The sequence below is a fragment of the Pristiophorus japonicus genome, chromosome 1 (genome assembly GCF_044704955.1).
Source record: "Pristiophorus japonicus isolate sPriJap1 chromosome 1, sPriJap1.hap1, whole genome shotgun sequence".
Taxonomy (NCBI): Eukaryota; Metazoa; Chordata; class Chondrichthyes; family Pristiophoridae; genus Pristiophorus; species Pristiophorus japonicus.
Genome location: NC_091977.1, coordinates 161234954 through 161258158, shown reverse-complemented (window position 1 = coordinate 161258158; position 23205 = coordinate 161234954). Strand labels below are relative to the sequence as shown.

Below are 23205 nucleotides of genomic sequence, written 5' to 3'. Positions count from 1 at the left end.
TATACACTGGGTAAATTAACAAGTAGAAACTGGAAACCAGCTTCAACTTTTAACGATTTTTTTTTTAACAAATGGGGTGCTGAGCACGATGAAAGTATAGAATAAGAAATGGGTGGGCTGCGCACCTCAAACGGGGGTGGGGCAACCTCAGCTGAGAGACAATGATGGATTATTCAAATGAGGCCCGGGTGTTCAAATGGCACGAGTCTCACACTGAGGTCTCAGTGTGGGTTTCCCTGCCGCCCCCACCCACCTCAAACATGCCCCCAGTTAAACTCGGCCCCATAAAATCTGCACTGCCACTGGCCCAGAATATGCTGGAGTGGTGTGCCCCATTAGTTAGACTTTTCCTCTCATCCTTCAGCTCGAAAAATAATTGTGCCACAAACTGATGAATGTGCGACCTGATAACGAATCGTTATGAGATCAGGGGCCATCTGGAACCTTGGTGAGTGATGGGACTAACGGTTTATCTCTTTAACCAATGAGATGTAAGGATTGAGAAAGAAACAGAGAAGGAGGGTGAAGTAGAGTCAAATCAGATACAGAAAGAAATAGAAAGGGAAAAAAAAGATTGGATTAAGAGAGAGAGAAAAAAATAGAGAGAAAGGAAAAGTAACAAAAAATTTAAAATCGAAACTGAAAAAATGTCTAAGAATTTACTATCTGTAGGAAAGAGACCCCATAGTTTCAATTGGTCCCTTTCTGGAGCAGAGAGGTTGAGTGCCAGCCCTAACTTTCTGATGTGAGTTCAATTGGTAATTATTGCGCAAATGTAGCAATTTCTTGAAACTCACAGGGAGGTTGACGGCGAGCAGTCATTTTTGCAAGGCTCCCAGCAGAGCTGCGCAAAATCGTCCAGTAATTTGTGGCAATTCACAACACCCGGGGTATCTCTTCCTCACCACAAGTTGCTGGTTTATTTACACACTAATTAACATGTGCACATTAAACTTTTCCATTACTTTCCCAGAAAATTCTGGCCCAATATCCTGACAGAGGTGAATAATAAGTAAAGCAGTTGAGGCTGTCTTATTTCTCCCTAACCGCCACAGGAAATTGAGCAAGACTTCCTCTATATGAATCAAACAATAAATAACAATTCACATAGTATATATTTTTTACAGAAAAATATAAAGGATTTATACACATACATATTGATTTCAGCAATCTACAACAGTAATATTTGCAACAAAGTGAAAAATCTCAATGTTTCAGATTATTCAATGTTACTAAAAATTTAGAACAGCATGGGGGAAATTTTACCCCCAAGAACAGGTGGGTTTGGGGCAGGATGGATGTTAAAAAAATGTAAATTTAAAACCCGACCCAAACCCAGTTCAACTCCACCCACCTCTGATTTTAATGGAGGCGGAATGGGGGTGGGCAATCAACCATCTGTGTACCATCTACAAGATGCACTGCAGCAACTCGCCAAGGCTTCCTCGGCCTCCCAAACTCACGACCTCTACCATCTAGAAGTACAAGGGCAGCAGGCGCATGGGAACACCACCACCTGCAAATTCCCCTACAAGTTAGACACCATCCTGACTTGGAAATATATCACCATTCTTCATCGTCACTGGGTCAAAATCCTGGACCTCACTCCCTAACAGCACTGTGGGATTACCTCCGCCACAAGGATGGCAGCAGTTCAAGAAGGTCACCGAGCCCCCGCCCCCCCCCTTAATCACCAACCATCCTCCTGCGATCGGAACTCGCTGCAATCAGCGACCCCTGTGATCAGTAACACACTGCAATCAGCAACCCCCATCCTGCAATCCCATTCCCCCAGTATCACTGACACCCTCCCCCCCACCCCCCCACCCCTCACCGTGATCACCGGACCCTCATCTCCGCCCCTGATCTCGGTCCACCACTCCGTGATCACCTCTCCCCACCCACCCTCCGATCCTCCAAACCACTCTGTATCCACCCTGCCTCGCAAATTCTACCCTGAGAGCAGGAAAGCTACCTGCTCCTGGGGTGCGGCCTCTTTTGCAGTATTTCCCACCCAACAGGGAGCCAAGCCTAGCAATCAGGCTAGCTTCTGGGTGGGGAATCTGTTAAAAAATAAATCACGCACGCCTATGAGGTAAATTTCCTATTCCCACAAACCCTCCCCCTGCAGCAAACGACACTTGGAAATCCCACTATCCCACTCCAGCAAATATCAGGGCCCATGTTTTTCTAATTATGTTTTATAATATTCATAATCAATTACAGAAAGGAAACACACTGGGATTTTGTTCTGAAAAGAAGTGGATGTGATCAGTCGGAATTGTCAGAAACAGAATAAACCATAATCACAATCAGTCTTAATAATTCCATCAGCTGATACCTGTTAGGAACAATATGGTGACCATTAGAAATTATCACTGTCTCTACACAGCTTGTTATGGATGTAGGGTATATTTCTTCTGTGTGCTATTTATATCAAAACTGTCAATCTATTTCTCAAGGAAGTCTTCATAATTTAGCTACAAATACTGCACAGAGGAAATCTCTTGCCTTATGTGCAAAGTTGAGACAAATAAACTTTTATGACTCTGATTTAAATTGCTGTCATCACCACAGAGAATGGATCACATACTAAATCCCACTCCTTCTGAAAATAGAGCAGGTCTCCCCAGAACACAAATGGAACTCTATAGTTTCTATTCACAGTCCTCCGCCCGCATTTTATTTATTTTGCTGTTTGAGACATTTCATAAGATGTAGGCAGCATATTTACGAGATTACACATCACTTGAACTCATGTTGGTTGATGCAGACCCAAGCTGCAAATTGTTATGTTTCTCTTTAAGTAGTTAAATCTGCATAGTTGGAAAGAATGTGGTATTCAAAGAAATGAACATCTCAGCTCGAAGATCGGGTACTTTTGCCATGTCTTTAAAGGAGGAAGATGGGAAAATAAAAAGACATCGGGTATACCACAGATGCAGCAGAACATGAGCTGGCCCCAGTGATTTACTAAACAAGCCCAATTATGCATCTGGCGATGGCACTGGGTGGAGGCAAAATCTGAAGAGAAAGTCAAAGGGACTCACTGCTCGCTGCCGCCCGCTGCTGCCGAGTTTTCTGGGCAGCTCCCCGCCGAGCGAGTTTGGTGGAAGCCTCCCGCCAGTGGGGAGGGAAGACCGCTGGGGACCACCCGCTGATGTCTGCTGGCGCGCAATGCGCCCAAGTGTACTCCCGCCCGCAGAGTTGCCAGTTTGTTCCAGGCGGGAGTCTGCTGCAACAGGGGAAGGGACCGTGTGAGGGCAGGTCTAGCCTCAATGGTAAGTAAGAAGACCTGCAAAAAAAGGTGAGTAAACTTCTTCACTTAATTTTTATTTCCAGCGATTCAGGTGGATAGGGTCCCCTGAAGGGTTCCAGTGTTTTTTTTTTATTTTTTGGAAATTTTTATTTTTATCTGTTCTGCCAAGGATGGCATTTGCCGCTGAGATTGGGAGCTCCCGCCCGTTACCGCCCATATTCAGGGCATAAGTCGCTTTTTTGCCGTCGGGCAGTCTCTCCAGGACTTTTTCAAGAAACTTCCACCCTAAAGTACCATCAGGACCTCAGCACTTGGGCGAAACTTAGCTTCCACCAGGTTCGGGGCCAAAGTTTACCATTCTCTCATACACCTCAAAGCATCTGTCACAGAACATGATACTAAGCTGGGTGGCAGTGTGAGCTGTGAGGAGGTTGCCAAGAGGCTGCAGGGTGACTTGGACAGGTTAGGTGAGTGGGCAAATGCATAGCAGATGCAGTATAATGTAGATAAATGTGAGGTTATCCACTTTGGTGGCAAAAACAGGAAGGCAGATTATTATCTGAATGGTGACAGATTAGTAAAAGGGGAGGTGCAACGAGACCTGGGTGTCATGGTACATCAGTCACTGAAGGTAGGCATGCAGGTACAGCAGGCAGTAAAGAAAGCAAATGGCATGCTGGCCTTCATAGCGAGAGGATTTGAGTATAGGAGCAGGGAAGTCTTACTACAGTTGTACAGGGCCTTGGTGAGACCAGACCTGGAATATTGTGTTCAGTTTTGGTCTCCCAATCTGAGGAAGGACATGCTTGCTATTGAGGGAGTGCAATGAAGGTTCACCAGACTAATTCCCGGGATGGCAGGACTGACATATGACTGGATCGGCTAGGCTTATACTCACTGGAATTTAGAAGAATGAGAGGGGATCTCATAGAAACATATAAAATTATGACGGAACTGGACAGGTTAGATGCAGGAAGAATGTTCCCAATGTTGGGGAAGTCCAGAACCAGGAGTCACAGTCCAAGGATAAGGGGTAAGCCATTTACGACCAAGATGAGGAGAAACTTTTTCACCCAGAGAGTGGTGAACCTGTGGAATTCTCTACCATAGAAAGTTGTTGAGTCCAGTTCATTGAATATATTCAAGAGGGAGTTAGATGTGGCCCTTACGGCTAAGGGGATCAGGGGTATGGAGAGAAGACGGGAATGGGGTACTGAAGTTGCAAGATCAGCCATGATCATTTTGAATGGCCATGTAGGCTCGAAGGGCCGAATGGCCTGCTCCTGCACCTATTTTCTATGTTGCTATCTTTCTAACATAGAGACAGATTGCTTATCCACGTTTCCAGCCAGGCAATAAGGAATGGGATGGGTGTGGGTGGGACACTAAAGAGGGAAGGAAACAACTTACCAGATGGAAGAGCAATGAAGAAACCTTCACAATTTATTTCAAACCTCTTGGTACAAAATATTTGTTAAAATATCCCTGTTTCTGTCAAGCAGACTAATGTAACAACATTCTAAATTTTAGAGCTGCATCTACACAACTGATCTGAAGCAGTTCTGTGAGGAGTCACGGCCTAAATGTTAACTTATCTTCCCTTGCAGATGCTGACTAGTCCAATTTTTGTTACTTCATATTTTCGACATTCACTGGAATTGAATTTCCATGGACTACAATCACAGCATTTATGTGGGGATCGCGCTCATTGCTGCCCTCCAGTGTTGACCCCACCAGGGTATACAGAGTCGGGGGAGAGCACCTAATTTAATGGGGCCGACATATGCCCGGACCACTATGGGTGCATCTTGGATACCCGAACTGCTAAAATATCCGACATCTCTGCCAGATCTGGGGTTAGTGGCTTTGGGCCCTGCCCCTTTGTGATGGGGCCACAGTTATCAGAAATAAAGAAAAATGAAATTTGCGACCTCCAAGCCATGATCACAGCCTCCAACCAGCCTCCCCAGCGCCCCACCCTCCCACATTAACAACCTTGTACAGATTGGCTAAGGATCCACCTCCACAAGGCCCCACCGGAAACTAAGCCTCTGGCACATTCGGGTCTCAGCAATGTTTGTGGTCTTTCTGGTAGATTCCTGCTGAAATTACCAAGGGAGTCGCTAATTGGACCAAAGTTGCGGTACATTATTTAGTCTAGTTCTTGTGTGTAAAATGTTAATATATTGAAGTGGAATGGACTCAGATCTTTATCACAAGCAAAATATGAAAGTGGATGGAACAAGTTTACAGTCTGTGCATAATTCCTTGTTGATGATTCTGGGCACTGTGGAGAAGAAATTCAACACCGTTGCATCCACTTTTAGGGAGTAAAACCCCCATTGGCGGAAAATGTTTTAAGTTGCGATCTCCCACGCCCGATCTATGGAAATGCACAAGCTGCAAAATTGTAAGCCGGTGCTTTTAGGTGTGCAGGGCACCTGCCTGAAACAGGCATCGGGCACCTTACGTGTGCAAATCAGAGCCTAATGCTAGTTGCAGGATTCTGATTTAAATTGGTCTGCAAATGGGCAGAGATTGCACGTGTATGTTCTGTCCAGTTGGTCTTGTGCGGCCTTACCAGCAGTCCTTAATTGGACCTGTGGAGGCTGCGCAGAAAACGTTTTAATAGTTTAATTTCTGTGGAGCCAGGAGCAGCAGGAATGCTCTTCCTTGGCTCTGGGAAAATACAATGGGCCATTGCCAGCGAGGGGAGGCTCGCCCACCCATCCGCTTCACCTCCCCTTGCCCCTCCAGGACCAACCTGCCGGCCGCCTACATTCCCTAGGACTGACAGATGAGCTGCGTGGGGGTGCCTGATTGCCATCCGCAGGTCACCTGTTTTAGTCAAATAAGGCCCAATCCCGAATTTGGTTCGGACCTCTTGCTGACATCTTCGAGCGTGCGTTCAGATTGCACCGCCCAGTTCGCACCATAAACTAGCACGTTAAATGTCTCTTTCCCCCCATGTACCCACTTAAGAGAGCCTAGTCTAACTTATCCACTGACAAACTTCAGCAGTCAGGCTCCCATCAGAGGTGTCTACCAAGTTTAAACTACGTAGCATTCCTCTAGATGTGGGTGGCCCAGGATTTGTTTAAAATGTGGTGATGGGGGTTGTCTAGCAATGGGGGTACTTATACCTCCACTGAAGCTCTGTATTCAAGAAATTGCATAGTTGCTGTAAGAGCTTTTTATATACATACTTTCTACTGAGGCACTGCATTTTAGTTTGCCTTCATATTAATAATTTCATCTCAATTTTTAAGAGAATTGCTCCCCTCTGCATCATTAACTACCAATGGCAATTTCAACCAAAACTTAATTCTTAAAAAAGTAGCCATCCCTCTAGCATATACAAGGACCGAAGCTGCATTCAAACCAGATGCAAGATAGGTAAATTGGCTAACATAGGGTTTGGAATGATAAGCATAGATGCACATGCTTGCAATTGTGGCTCTGATTACATACCCATGTGTATGGGGGAGGGAATCCAGACTCCTGGAACTCCGTAGAGTCAGGGACACCACAAGCATGCTCTCAGGAGATCTCTATGAATATGATTTAAGGAGTTGTGGACAGCTTCAGTGTTCCTGCACCTGTTGGTAACCAGTAATGTAGAAAGTGCAGTGAGTTCATCCTGAACAATGGATTGAACCAGGTGAACTCCGGGTGTGAAGCTCACAACCTCTCTTTTGGAGGAAGTGTTTTCATTTTGTGCCTGAAGCATAAACAGTAACATAATGTGGTTTCAAAATTGAGAGCCCATTTGAAGAAAACTAACTCCAGTACAGTTCTACTGCTGAACATTATAAAATGAAATTAGTGTAACATATTGCACCACTGAGTGTTTCTAAACTCACAATAGCTTTGGAAGGAGCCAAAACAAAACTGTGACAATGTTGTGATGAGTGAAAAGTCTAAAATACTTTAAAAATCTGCAATTCATTTTAAATACAGTTTGAATCCCTTAATATTTTGAATAATATTATGAGAAAATCATTCTTTATTCAAATTTTAATTATTTAACATTTCTGAAATTAATCTTTACATGCATATTCAACAATCCTCACTAATTAAGGCATGTGTGCATCATTTTCTAGGCAAGCTGACAAATGTAGCTGAATACAGTAAGTCTGGCTCATACTGCATGCCTGACATAGCTCATATCTTATGCCTTAGATGTTGCTATTTTCAACCACATGATTAACTTTAGAATTGAAATTGAGCCAAGCTTGATTGAACTGGCTGCTTCTAGTATCTACTCTAATAACTCAACCCTGGTCTGCCACTCGGTCTACTGTGGGCCCTTACATCAAGTCTGCAATTATCATAGGACCCTGAATAATTACCTTCGACAATGACTGCAAACTAAGCTACACATGTTTCTGGGCTCCCCTGCTGTAATCACCTAAACACTGTATTAACAAACAATTAGTGCCCTTGTTTGTTTTGTATGACATTTCAAACAATGTAAACAATATTGAAACCATCTTATTTCTCTATCACCATCCTTCTCTCAGATGCATGTGTGAACATCTAAAATGTAATATCTGAGGTAATGCCTTGATCAGGAAGTCTGTACCAGAATGGATAATCCTACTCAAAAGAACTCTTAAGACAGTTAATGGAATGATAATATTTTGTTGACCGGTACAGACTGAATCTTTATGCTAGTAATAATCTAATCTGTACACACAGATGATGCATTAAAAAGAGTAGAACATTCTTTCTTTACCAGTGAGATAGACCATAATTCATAAGGAGGAGTATGAAAAATATTGTACATATTGTAGCCTCATCTTCCTGGATAATGCTGAAGTTTCTGGAAAGTACGTTTTGATTGTGTCTTTTCAAGGACAGTAATTGAGAGTGACACAATCAAAGAGATACACAAAAGGAAATTAGATGAAAAGTGCATCGTTTAAATTTTTAAAGCCGTTAACTCGGTGGAGTGAATAATTTTATAATATTCCATTTCTTGGGGGGGTGGGAGGGGAGAGCCTGTGACATCATAGTTCCAATATGTTCTATTTTACATCACAATTATCTTCCCGTCCATGACTAACATCCCTTTTAGAAATGCTATTTAAACCATTTATGTTATATCTAAATGGATGGTAGTGAAGGAGAACAGAAAGCATGAAGATTCACTGGGTTCAAGACAGTGAGTGTGATGCGTGTACTAGGCAGGGTTACGGCTGGGGAAGTTGACAAACAGGATTCGTAAAGGGGTTGGTATTGTAAGAATGATAGGTATAGTCGTAAAAAGCTTAAGTGTCAGTGAGCTGGGGAGATGTCTCTTGCACGTGAGGATTATCCATCCTGGTACAGACTTCCTCATAAATTTTAAATTGGAACATGGGATTACAAAAGTCAGGACTCACCAGGGTGAAATCACAAGGGTGATTGAGAATCCTGAAAAAAGTGCGCTGTGAAGTGTCCATGTATCCATAGTGATAGAAAAGACTAGAAACAATCTGAACAACCAGGTCAAGACCCAAAGAGATATTAAAGTCTTGAAATGCTGGCCTACGTATTAGTTTACTTCTCTCAAGTCTCTCGGTCACCCTAGCGTTCATCTTTATGCTAATATATAGTAACCCTTTTGTTCACTATTTATAAAAAAAGCTGTTCTATTTTATAGTAATGTCAATTTAAAGAGCTTTGGAGTATGGCTTTGGAATATGGCCTGAGGAAGAGAATGTTTGAAGACCAGGACCTCAAATCTGGCACCAAGCTTATGGTGTACAGGGCAGTAGTGATACCCGCCCTCCTATATGGCTCAGAGACGTGGACTATATACAGTAGACACCTCAAAGTGCTGGAGAAGTACCACCATGCTGCCTCCACAAGATCCTGCAAATCCACTGGGAGGATAGACACACCAACGTCAGTGTTCTCGCTCAGGCCAACATTCCCAGCATTGAACAACTGACCACACTTGACCAGCTCCGTTGAGCGGGCCACATCATCCACATGCCCGACACGAGACTCCCTAAGCAAGTGCTCTACTCAGAACTCCTACACGGCAAGCGAGCCCCAGGTGGGCAGAGGAATCGTTTCAAGGACACGCTCAAAGTCTCCTTGATAAAATGCAACATCCCCACCAACACCTGGGAATCCCTGGCCCATGATCGCCCAAGTGAAGAAAGAGCGTCCGAGAGGGCACTGAGCACCGCGAGTCTCGTCGCCGAGAGCATGCAGAAATCAAGCGCAGACAGCGGAAGGAGCGTGCGGCAAACCAGACTCCCCACCCACCCTTTCCTTCAACCACTGTTTGCCTCACCTGTGACAGAGACTATAATTCCCGTATTGGACTGTACAACCACCTGAGAACTCACTTTTAGAGTGGAAGCAAGTCTTCGAGGGACTGCCTATGATGATGTTGATGATGATTTGCATTGAACTGATTTCAGCATCCAATGTATAATAAATTATTGAACTCATGTGCTTAAATGAACAATTAATAAATTAGCACTTGCAGAGGTAAACATTAATCAACTGTTCAAGTTCAAACCTTAATGACAGACTAAAGTCTGAGACAAAGGTTAAAGTATTAACAGTTGATATCTTGTGCCATTGTTGACTGTCAAAATGTAATATAAATTGTACAAAAGCAAAATACTGTGGATGCTGGAAATCTGAAATAAAAAGAGAAAATGCTGGAGATACTCAGCAAGTCAGGCAGCATCTGTGGAGAGAGAAACGGAGCTAATGCTTCAGGTCGATGACCTTTCATCAGAACTGGAAAAGGTTGGAGATATAACATGTTTTAAGCAGGTGCAGGGGCAGGGAATGGGGGGAGGGGAGTAAAGAACAATAAGGAAGGTCTGTGATAGGGTAGAAGGCAGGAGATGGATGATGGTGCGGGGCAAAAGGAGATGATAATGGGTCAAGTAAAGAAACAAAAGATGGGTCTATGGTAAATGAAAAAAAGCAGAATCATTGCCAACAGCTGCTGTCCGAGAAAATGGGGGTGGTGGTTATGATCTGAAATTGTTGAACACAAGTCTAGAAGACTGTAAAGTGCCTCATCGAAAGATGAGTTGCTGTCCCTCGAGCTTCCTTTGAGCTTTATTACAACAGTGTAGGAGGCCAAGGACAGAGAGGTCAGAGTGAGAGTGGGGCAGAGAATTAAAATAACAGGCGACCGGAAGCTTGGGGCCGCGTTGCGGACTGAACAGAGGTGTTCCGCAATATATATAGTATCTCTCTCCTACTGCAGCTGTTTCTCTTATTGTTTTGCGATCTTTAATTCTTTATCTTCTGGGATGAGAATTTCCACTGGGTTCTCTCAATCTCCCTCCCCAAGTCCATTCGAGATTGGCGTAGAAATCCTGGAGAAACAGCTTAAACAGCTATTTTTAGCCATTAACACAATTTCTTCAAGGGTTCCGCCAATCTTATGGTAGTAGTTGGGATGAGCGGAGGAAATTCTAGGCACCAATTTCTATCTTTTGCTTGACTCATCTCTTTCGGTGTGCCTCTTTTTGTCTGCATTCCTCTCGCACACTTTTTAGTGTTGACGTCGCTACATGTTTCTTTCAAATTCATTCTTGGGATGTGGGCATCACTGGCATGGCTGCGAATTATTGCCCATCCCTATACAGCTGGGTAGCTGCTAGGCCACTTCAGAGGGCAGTTATGAGTCAACCACATTGCGCAAGACATTCTTGAATTGGAAACAGCAAGAAAATCCGAGTTCAAGAAAAGAGATCCACAAACGTCTGAAGGCTGAGGTCCAAAAAATAATTTGCAAAATGAAGAACAGATGGTGAGTTGAGAAAGCACAGGAGATACAGCAACTAGTCGACAATCATGACATGCATGGATTTTTCAGTGCAGTAAAGACCACCTACGGACTAAGCACCCAAGGTCCTAGCCCGTTGCGGTCGAAGAACGGAGAAGTTTTAATCAAGGACAGAGAGGCAGGCAGTCAGTGCTCACTGGAAGGAGCACTTTGAAGATCTCTTTAACTGAGACTCTGTCTTCGACGTGAGCGTCCTTGACTCCATCTCACAGTAATTTATGCGCCACCATCTCAGAACAACCCAACCCTACATGAGGTTGAAAAGGCAATTCGACAACTGAGGAACAAGAAGGCCTCAGGAGCGGATGGAATACCCGCTGAAGCACTAAAACATGGCCGAGAAGCACTATTGGTGTGAATGCATGAGGTCATTTCTCATTTGGAAGGAGGAGTAGATACCAGGGGATCTCAAAGATGCCATAATCGTGACCATCTTCAAGAAAGGAGATAAGTCCGATTGCGGAAACTACAGAGGAATTTCCCTGCTGTCTACCACAGGGAAAATTATCGCAAGAATCCTCCTCAACCGTCTTCTCCCTGTGATAAAAGAGCTCCTCCCAGAGTCGCAATGCGGATTCCGCCCACTAAGGGGCACAATGGACATGATCTTCATCACACGACAAATTCAAGAGAAATGCAGGGAACAACACCAACCTCTATACATGGCCTTCTTTGACCTGACAAAGGACTTTGACACTGTCAACAGTGATAGATTATGGAGTGTACTCTTCAAATTTGGCTGTCCTCAAAAATTTGTTACCATCCTCTGCTTGCTTCATGATAACATAAAGCCATGATCCTGACCAATGGATCCACCACAGACCCAATTCATGTACGAACTGAGGTGAAGCAAGGCTGTGGCATTGCATCAACACTCTTCTCGACCTTCCTTGCTGCAATGCTACATCTCACCCTCAGCAAGCTTCCTGCCGGAGTGAAGATATCTACAGAACAAACGGGAAACTGTTCAACCTCCGTCACCTTCAGTCCAGATCCAAGGTCGTGCCATCCTCTGTCATTGAATTACAATATGTAGATGATGCTTGTATCTGTGCTCACTCAGAGGACAAACTCCAAACTATCGTCAACACGTTCAACATAGCGTACGAGAGCATGGGTCTTACACTAAGCATCCATAAAACAAAGGTGCTCTATTAACCTGCCCCCGCCACACAACACTGCCCCTCAATTATCAAAATCCATGATGAGGCCTTGGACAACGTGGACCATTTTCCATATCTCGGGAGCCTACTGTCAACAAGGGCGCACATCGATGACGAGATCCAACACCGCCTTCAGTGTGCCAGTGCAGCCTTTGGTCACCTAAGGAAGAAAGTGTTTGAAGACCAGCTCATGGTCTACAGAGCAGTAGTGATACCTGCCCTCATATATGGACTCTGAGACATGGACTCTGAGACATGGACTATATACAGCAGGCACACCAAAGCACTGGAGAAGTACTATCAACGCTGCCTCAGGAAGATCCTGCAAATCCATTGGCAGGATAGGCGCACCAACATCAGTGTTCTCGAGCAGGCCAACATCAGGTCAATGAAGTATTGACAACAATCGATCAGCTCCGATGGATGGGCCATATCGTCCATATGCCCGATACGAGACTCCCAAAGCAAGTGCTCGACTCGGAGCTCCGACAGGGCAAACAAGCCCCAGGTGGGCAGAGGAAATGCTTCAATGACACCCTCAAGGCCTCCTTGAAGAAGTTCAACATCCCCACCATCACCTGGCAATCACTGATGCAAGATTGCTCAAAATGGAAGAGAATAATCTGCGAGGGCGTCGAACACTTCACATGTCTTCGCTGGGAGCAATCGAAGAGCAAGCGCATACGGCGGAAGGAGCACATGACAACCCGAGCACTTCAAAAAACAGCACTTCAACCAACGTACTTTCAACCACCATCTGTCCAACCTGCGACAGAGACTGTAGCTCCTGCATTGGACTTAACAGACATCTGAGAACTCATTTTTAATGTGGAAGCAAGTCATCCTCGACTCCGAGGGACTGCCTATGATGATGATGAAGATGATGACATTGGTGTGAGATATAGGCCAGACCGGGTAAGGACAGCAGGTTCCCTTCACTAAAGAACATCAGTGAAACAGTGGCGTTTATGATAATCCAATAGCGTCATGGTTATTATTCTGATACAAGCTTTCTTTTTATTTCGAATTTTTTTAAAACTGAATTCAAATTTTAAAACTACTATGGTAGGATATTAATTTTCTCCTGAAATTTAACATTGGAAATCAAAATCATTCACATAATTAACACAAATAGTCAAAAGGGCTCATTGCACACTACACAACTATGCATCCAATTTCAAATACAACAAATGTCCGTTAAAGTGACATAATCGATAATTTGGCTTGGAGCAATTAATTCAAACAGGCACAGGGTAAGTTAATTTTCTGGCGTTCATTTTCCCAAACTATTTCTTTGATAAAGTTGGGTATAAAATCACTTTTAAGAGTTTCCAGGTGTTGTGTCTTCTGTAAGAGTATTAGCAACTTTTGGAGAAGCATTTGATTCAGAATTACAATATAGCTGTCTGAAAATTGAATGCCTTGCCCTCTACTGATCAAATCTGGATAGCACTGCATGTGTGTTAGAAGACACCGCAGGCAGAACCTTTCCCAGTTCACTGATACAGCAGAATATCATCGCTGTGCTTGAATAAAGGCACCATAACACCTCGACTGCATCCAACACTTTTTTGCCCTGTTGTTTGAGTGTAATCTGTTACTGTTGGTAAAAAGTTAAACTCTTTCTTTTAATCGTACTTGGAGATCAATTAAAATTGAGGAAGGGTACAAGGAGCTAATGATAATAATGAAGAAGATGTAAGTCAAAAGGAGTGTGATGGAATACTCACCAGTCACTTGAATGGGTGCAGCTGCAACAATACTCAAGAAGCTTGACATCATTAAGAACAGTCTGCCCGCTGGCTGCCCTGCCACTGGACTCAATATCAAACCCCTCCACCACAGGTGCACTGTGGCTGCAGTATGTACAATCAATAGGACGCACTGCAGCAACTTATCAAGCTTTCTTTAACAATACTTCCAAGCTCCACATTCTCTACCATCAAAAAGGATAAGAGCAGCAATATTATGGGAACACCATTAACCAATGTTCCCTTTAACTGCATGGCCATGCAGCTGCCTAGAGCTCCTGCATAGGCTGCTTTCTGGCTTTACAATAGGAAAAACTGCGTATGCGCAGGAATTCGAATGGACCGGCACCCCAAAAAAAAATTAAAGGGAACATTGCCATCAACTCAAGTCCTCTTCACATCATACACCATCCTGACTTGGAGATTTATTGTCCCTCCTTTACCATTGCTGGGTCAAAATCCTAGAATTACCTACCTAACACCATTGTGGGAGCACCATCAATACAAGCTCCGCAGCGGTTCAAGGAGAGGATCTATCAGCACCTTCTTAGGACAACCAGAGCTGAGCAACAAATGTCCCAGCATTGACTACAGCCCAAGAACAACATTTCAAAAATGAGGAGCCTCTGTTGGTTGAAGATCCATTAACAGGACACAGGTCTGTGTTTATGATGATTTTATTGTCTAATGTTTGATGCCATTTGCCCAAGGCCGACATTTCATTTTATTTTTAACAATCTGAAAGTAATAGTTTTTAACTTGTGCAAACAATTTCAGTGATAAAACAGCCAATACTTTCCATTTAATGGTGGCAGATTTTTTCATGCCTGTCACTAATGAGCCATATAAACTTTACGAAAGGTTATGATAATTTTTGGTGGACTGCAGCCTGAGGAAATTTGAAAAACCGCTGACCTAAGTTATAAAAACACAGCAACTCCATGCATTTCTTCTCATAACATGCTCCATAAACATCCTCCCACTGAAACACTGGAAGCACTCGACAGCAGGAAAATGTCCTCTTGCACTCTTTCTGTCTTCAATTGAGAACAATTTCAGTACTAGCCCCTTTTGAATGATTTACAAAAATTATTTTTAAAAGCGATCTTTATTTTTCTCAGTGAAAACTTGTCTGTCACTGGAAAGCATTATATTCAAAAGTAGAAAGAAAACATGTTGTTAAACTTCTATTTCTTAGTGTGGCATTTTGATACCACGAGATAATCATGGAAGGACTGTTATTTTTCTAAATGTCTACAATTAGCCCCAAGTTCCTTTATTCAAAGAGTATTTCTCTATAAATCTTTACATTAATCTCCGAACCTCTAATCATCTTCCCTTGCACCCTCCATCCTCACCTCTAAATCTAGAAGTGAGAATATCATAGACATCCATGTTTCCAAAATCAAGGCCATCTGATCAGCTACCTGTGCCTTCCATTTCCTTGCTACCACTCCCTCCAATCCAAACCACATTTCTCTGCACATGTCAGCCGAAATTCCTTCATGAGGCCTTCCAACTGCTGTACTTTATGGAACTGGCATTCATTTGAGAAAGTAATCCTGTGAATTTAATGACATACCAAGTTCTTGATGGGGCATGAGAATCATATGGCCACTTTAACTATTTGTCTCTCTCATCCAAAAAATGAAAAATAAACAACACTTATTTTGCAGGGTAGAAAGTCAAACTCTTCCATAAGATAGCACTGAATTTATGTTTCCTCCGTTAGCTTGCGGCCAGCACAGTAGTAGTTTTATTGAATTTCTATGGGATCATAAAGTCAGGTTTTTGCTAAGTCACAGTCAGGATAACAGTGAGTTTTGAAAGTGAAACAAGGATCTTGCCATTGAATAGACTCACTCTGGATTTATCCATGCATGGATATATCAGTTATACCAAGTTTCTGACCACAATCCCTGCACAAGACAAACCACTGATATATAATCTAATGTAGAGTGAGCCATTGTCTCGATATATCCAATAAGTGCTAGAAATACATATAGGAATTGTTAATAATACAATCCTACTCTTCAGTGGGTTTGAGACTGACAAAGCAAGTACTTACCGATATAAAGTGACGAATCCCTCTTTCGTACGTGGTCATCAATGTAGGAGACACCCAGTGGTTGAATGGGAGTTGCACCAGCCCCAATGATAACCTGAGCCACAATGACCAATACATACATCATGTTTGTTTTTTCTGTTTCTGCACATGTCTTGAGATTCTTCTCCATTGCCATTTGCTCTTCCTCCATGGAGAGATTTGCCATGCAGGTGTCTTTCACCACTGATATATCCACCTGCTTGTATTGATACTGATGACTTAGAAACTCTGGCAGTGCACAAAATAAAGACCCAATGGCCATTATGATCCCACCGCACCCTATCAGTCGTGGTCTATGTCCCTTGCCACCAAAGTAGCTCACCAACAAAATTATCATGAGGTTTCCGATCTCAAAGCTGCTTGCGATTACTCCAAGTTCGGTGCTATGTAGGTCAAATCGCCTCTCCAGGGTTGTTAGAATACTGACCTGTGAAACAGATGAAGAAAGCACTGTCAATATTAATACCTAACAGAATTAGCATTAAAAGACAACCATTTGGTTTAATGCTTATTTATGTTGAGGCTTGAATGCTTGTAAACCTAATTATGTTGCAACATATATATCAACTAATCCTAAAGCAGAATACTGCAGATGCTGGAAATCTGAAATAAAAACAAAATATGCTGGAAATATTCAGCAGATCAGGCAGCATCTGTGGAGAGAGAAACAGAGTTAACGTGTCAGGTTGAAGACCTTTTGTTCTGATGAACAATTATTGCCCTGAAACATTAACTCTGTTTCTCTCTCCACAGATGCTGCCTGACCTGCTGTGTATTTCCAGTATTATCTGTTTTTATTTTATATATGTAAACCTCTTTGCTGAAAATGGATGTGCAGTTTAGTCTTTCCTAACTGTTATTTCTCACCATGATATTGATGATATTTTGAGTGCTCAGATAGTTGCCTGTGGTACAACTAAATAATATTTGGGCATGGTAGCTTAGCAGTACTGTTCCAGTAATTTATAGACCATATGGAGGGAATTTTGCAGGAGATCAGCTGGTGCGATCAGTGGTGGGTTGGGTGGAAAGTGATTTTTTTGACAGCGGGTTACCTAGATCTCGTTTGTGAAACCGTTGTTTCAGCTGATGAGTTGACAGCTTCAAACGAATTGATTGAGAAATGTTCCCTTAGCTACTAGCTTCTCTAAACTACATTTCCACTACAAATTCAGAATTCTGCAAGTTTTTACACAAGTCTCCATCCAGTGTGACTTCATTACCTCGCCCACCATTGACAGAGCGCTTCTGTCATCTCTACTTCACCTGCCATCTTTTCTGTTATGTCTGTAATGCCCTTATGAATGACTCCACGAGGCAATGTGTTGTACTCAAACTGTAGTGACCTTGGTCCTTTATTCGTAACTCCAGAGTGAGGCACAAGCATGGTGGGCAGCCTTTTATACTGGGCCCTGCACACCTATGCAGGTGACCCTCAGGTCTTCCACTGCAAGGCCCTCTGGTGGACAGCCTCTGCCACAGGGGCAGGAAACCCCGGTCTCCACCAGTTGCACCCTCTAGTGGTGCCAGCATAGTATATACACAGTGTAAACCTTATTGACAGTACATCAGATAACAAGTCTCCATCTTATGCAACTATACAGTGACTACACAGAGAGTATATCTATAGTCTGCATATATAACATCACTCTCCCCCAAGTCCTTTGTGCCGATTACCTTTGCACTATGTGCTCTGGCTTAGCTCTCCCCAGACTTAAGTGCCAATAGCCCTTGAACCTTGGCTGTGCTTTGGCTTGTCCTTTTGCCACAACATTGGGTAGTGGTTACCAGTTTGGATGGTTCAATGATGCAATTCCAGTGGGTTCTGGGTGTGATCCATGTGTGTGTCCAAGGCTACATACATCCATTTCCCCCCCCACAGCAAGATCATGCAGCAGGCCCATTACATTAACATACAGGATCAGTCACAGTGCAAGTACAAAGAAAGGAAGTTACAGTTTGTATTGTGACACCTTGGTTCAGTGACTTACATTCATTACGTTTTGCGGTCGTGTGCCAGGATTGGGTAGATTGCATTCATGGTTCAGTCATGTTAAGTACTGAGGTAGCAGTACAGGTATGCGAAGACGCAGGTTCCAGAGCAACCGGACGGGGTTCTAGTTGTCTGATCGCGGCGCTGCTCCCCTTGCTAGCAGGGTGGGCTTGGTTCGCTCACCTAGCCAGGACTCAGGGCCTTTGCTGTTGCCTCGTGGTGGGCAGAGCCACAGATGTGTGTATGGCCTCCCTGTCCTCCTTTGAGGGCTGCAGCATCTTCTGCCTGCTCTCTAACGGTGTTGGGAGACTGGCTGTTCCAGGTCCCATTTGGGGAACTCGTTGGTTCTGACCTTTCACTCCCGGACATGGCCGAGGTAGCGACTGGGTCTGGGGGCTGCGCTGTCTCCACCCGGGTGGTGGGCAACGGCGGCCGACTGCGCGTATTGGCGCCATTTTCGTTTCTAAGTCCGTGGCGAATAGTGCCATCGGGTGCCTGCAGCGTGGGATAGATCTGGGGCAGGATATCAGGATCAGTGACTTCACCCTCTTGAGGTCGCTGGCCTATAACTTGTGGGGAAACCTGGGGCAGGACATCAGAATCAGCGCCTTTACCCTCCCGAATTGGCTCGCTTGCTACTTTTGAGGACACTCTATTCCCGACATCTCGCAACAACATTTTGTTCTTTACATTAGGAATAGTACCGACATCTCGCAACAACATTTTGCTCACAATCTTAATCGGTTCGTTATATTGATTGCCATGCATACAATGTCCCTTTAAGTTCAGTTGGTTGCAGGTCTCCTTTAAGAGAACCCCGCTGGCTTTACCCCAATCAAATCCTTTGTTAGACACCACGTGTTGGTCCCTCAGCGTTGCACCTCGTGATATGGCCGTGGCCATCTTTTTTTTCAGCCACTTGCACCTCGCTGCAGCAGGGACGTCTTAACTCTTAATATCCTCAGCCCAACTGGGGGGGCTCTAATAAATGTTGCACTGCCAGTGTTGATCACATGCTGTGACAAAATGTTCAAGAAATTCTTGTTTTTCACACATGGGCACTTTTTAGCAGACATGTATGTCTGTTTCCCAGTCTGCTTGTGCATCCACTTGCAATCTTGCTGAATTATTATACTCCAAAAAGGATACTACTATTTGACAGGAAAGATTTTCTTTAATAAAATATAAAATACTTAATCAACAATATAGGAGTGGTATTGTGTAAAGCAGGGTGAGACTATAACTTATATTACTCTCCATTAAATGGATTCAGTATCATGGGCGCTATACGTCAAAGCGCTTGACATTTTTGAAATAGAACTTTACTAATGGAAGTCCATTATACCTACTGTTCCCTGAACTGTACAACTCCTAAAAAATAGGATGGAAGCCGCCACTTCACACTAACTTTCTCAGAGTTGGCAGAATATAATTGAGGTGTTCCTGGCTATCAATAAGCCAGCTATTCTATGAGTGCGGTAGAGGCTGAGGCACTGAAGTATGGCGGAGAGGCACTGTTGGTGCGAATGCACAATCTCATCTCTCTCATCTGGAGGGAGGAGAGCATGCCAGAAGATTTCAGAGGTGTAGTGATCGTGACCATCTTTAAAAAAGGGGACAAGTCCGACTGCGGCAACTACAGAGGAATCTCCCCGTTATCAGCCACTGGGAAAGTCGTCGCTAGAGTCCTCCTCAACCGTCTTCTCCCTGAGGCTGAGGAGCTCCTCCCGGAGTCACAGTGCGGATTTTGTCCCCTACGGGGTACAACGGACATGATACATGATTTTTATAGGGCAACAGCTGCAAGGAAAATGCAGGGAACAGCACTAACCCTTGTACATGGCCTTCTTTGACATTACAAAGGCCTTTGACACTGTCAACCGCGAGGGTCTATGGAATGTCCTCCCCCGTTTCGGCTGTCCCCAAAAGTTTGTCACCATCCTCTGCCTGCTCCACAATGACATGCAAGCCATGATCCTTACCAACGCAGCCCTGGATAACGTGGACCATTTCCCATAGCTCAGGAGTCTCTTGTCAATAAGGGCAGACATTGACAACAAGATTCAACACTGCCTCCAGTGCACCAGTGCAGCCTTCGGCCACCTGAGGAAAAGAGTGTTTGAAGATCAGGCCCTCAAATCTGCCACCAAGCTCATGGTTTACAGGGCTGTAGTAATACCCACCTTTCTGTATGGCTCAGAGACATGGACCATATACAATAGGTACCTCAAATCGCTGAAGAAATACCATCAATGATGTCTCCACAAGATCCTGCAAATCTCCTGGGAGGACAGACGCACCAACATTAGCGTCCTCGACCCCAGCACTGATCACACTCGATCAGCTCCATTGGGCGTGCCACATTGTTCGCATGCCTGACGTGAGACTCCCAAAGCAAGCGGTCTACTCGGAAATCCTTCAAGGCAAACGAGCCAAAGGTGGGCAGAGGAAACGTTTCAAGGACACCCTCAAGGCATTGTTGATAAAGTGCAACATCCCCACTGACACCTGGGAGTCCCTGGCCAAAGACCGCCCTAAGTGGAGGAAGTGCATCCGGGAGGGCGCTGAGCACCTCGAGCCTCATCACCGAGAGCATGCAAAAATCAAGCGCAGGCAGTAGAAAGAGCGTGCGGCAAACCAGTCCCACCCACCCTTTCCCTCAACAACTGTCTGTCCCACCTGTGACAGGGACTGTGGTTCTCGTATTGGCGTGTTCAGTCACCTAAGAACTCATTTTTAGAGTTGAAGCAAGTCTTCCTCGATCCCGAGGGACTGCCTATGATGATGATGAGAGGATATACAGGCTGCAGATGTTTTAGGGCTCAAATGACTGAGAGACAAAAAACGAGCTTCAGTTATTGGAGTGAGAAGGGGATATCAGCACCCTAGATACACGAGAAAAAGGGAACCTACATAAAATGGTCAAATGTAAGAGGCACAGATTATTTCCTTTCATAATTAGGAAACTTCTGAATTACTATAATTTTTTAATTAAGAAAAGTTAGATTGTGAGATCATTCAAATTTAACTACAATTCAGCATCAAGAAATGGTTCAAAAATATTTATGATAATTTAATTGAATTGTTCTGAAGCTGCACTTCCCTACTTATTTCTCCAGATGGTTCAACATAAAACAGTCACATGGCACTGATCAAAGCCATTCCTTTGAGGGCAACATTCTGAACTGTCAGAAGGAAATGGGTTGGTTAATTTGTATCACTCGAAACAAAGACAAATATCATTAAATTGATATTTTAGGGTGACATTATATCCTGTACAGAAATAAAAGAATCTAGGAACACTTGAGAATAACAATATCATTTTATTTTCTCACATACAGTGGTGTTGACTCAGGAGCTGGAGAAGCATTATCTGCCTCTGTTATTGGTTATTTCCATCCCAATTCTCTCTTACCCTCTCACACTACAAAACTTCAGTAATTTCAGTCATCTTTCATGCCATAACATTACAATTCTGACACAATTGAGGCTCTGCTTATTTCAAAAATACGGCTTATGATCGTGGCATAACTCAAATCCAAGAGCAATATTGCACCCTGTCAAATGCTCCCTTTCTGTTTTGTTTCTCCTATTTGTATCATTTGGTGTTGATAAGCAAATTATGTCACAACAGCACCACCTCTAGATTTGTTCTGACTTTTTTTGGTGATAACAAAATAACAAAACAAATAGAGGACCCGCATGGTTCCAGTCATAGCACAACATTTACAGAAAATGCTGGAAATACACATGGGAAAAAAGGTTAGCGTTACGGGTGGGATATTGGGTGTTCCGATGGAGGGACCTAACCCAATTGTTACCATATTTTTTTCTTTCCGCTGATGACTGGCCTGTGGTGTATTGCCAACATTTTCTGTTATATATTCAAATTTCCAGCATTCGTAGCTTTTCTTATTAGGGATGATTCTGCAATCCCACCCTTGAGTAGGGAGCCACACTTGCAGGAAGTGTGTCTCAGAGAATCAGCCCACAATGTTGAGCTCCATTTCTGACCTGCACTTTCTGCAATTACAGCTTCCCTGCTGGGAGTGCAGGATCACTCTTAATATCTCATCATATTCTACTAGTTTTAAACTTAATTTAACAAATCATTTTAAGGTTTTTTTAAATCTGAGAAAATGTGCTGAAGCTGCTTTATAATGTCGCTTTGTTACTATGATGTTATCACTGGAAATATAAACTTCATTTCTACTGATATCCTCCACGAGTGTTAAAAGAGTCAATATAATCTCAAAAGTGCAATTAGATCACAACAAATGATATGATGGTCCATAATAATGTTGTAAAATCTTTGTTAAACTTGCTCAAAATGTTTGTTGATAATTGCGATTGTTCCCTTTGCCTCTTCTTGTCACTGCCAAAACTAATTGCATTCTCAGTTCTGAATTTGTTTTATCTATTTAAATTATCATATAAAAATGTTACAATAGATGTTCAGTTAGCCTGTGCCTACTGACTTGCCCATTCAGCAAATAGACTAAGAACATAAGATTAGGAGCAGGAGTAGGCCATTAAGATGGAGAGTAACACAGATAATTCAGAGACTAGAATCCTGAACTTAAGGAAAGGTAACTTCGATGGTATGAGACATGAATTGGCTAGAATAGACTGGCGAATGATACTTAAAGGGTTGACGGTGGATAGGCAATGGCAGATATTTAAAGATCACATGGATGAACTTCAACAATTGTACATCCCTGTCTGGCGTAAAAATAAAACAGGGAAGGTGGCTCAACCGTGGCTAACAAGTGAAATTAGGGATAGTGTTAAATCCAAGGAAGAGGCATATAAATTGGCCAGCAAAAGCAGCAAACCTGAGGACTGGGAAAAATTTAGAATTCAGCAGAGGAGGACAAAGGTTTTAATTTGAGTGGGGGGGGGGAAATAGAGTATGAGAGTAAGCTTGCAGGGAACATAAAAACTGACTGCAAAAGCTTCTACAGATATGTAAAGAGAAAACGATTAGTGAAGACAAATGTAGGTCCCTTGCAGTCAGAATCAAGTGAATTTATAGTGGGAAACAAAGAAATGGCAGGCCAATTGAACAAATACTTTGGTTCTGTACTTCATTAAGGAAGACACAAATAACCTTCCGGAA

The 23205-nt window shown here is 43.4% G+C and overlaps 1 protein-coding gene across 1 annotated transcript in view; it reads right to left on the bottom strand.

Annotated features, from left to right (window-relative positions):
- The window catches only part of LOC139266749 (solute carrier organic anion transporter family member 3A1-like), a 467845-nt gene that overhangs the window by 419815 nt on the left and 24825 nt on the right, over positions 1-23205 (bottom strand). Inside the window, exon 2 of the mRNA XM_070884345.1 lies at positions 16055-16520. Coding sequence (XP_070740446.1) covers positions 16055-16520 — 466 coding nt within the window. The remainder of the gene's footprint in view (positions 1-16054; positions 16521-23205) is intronic.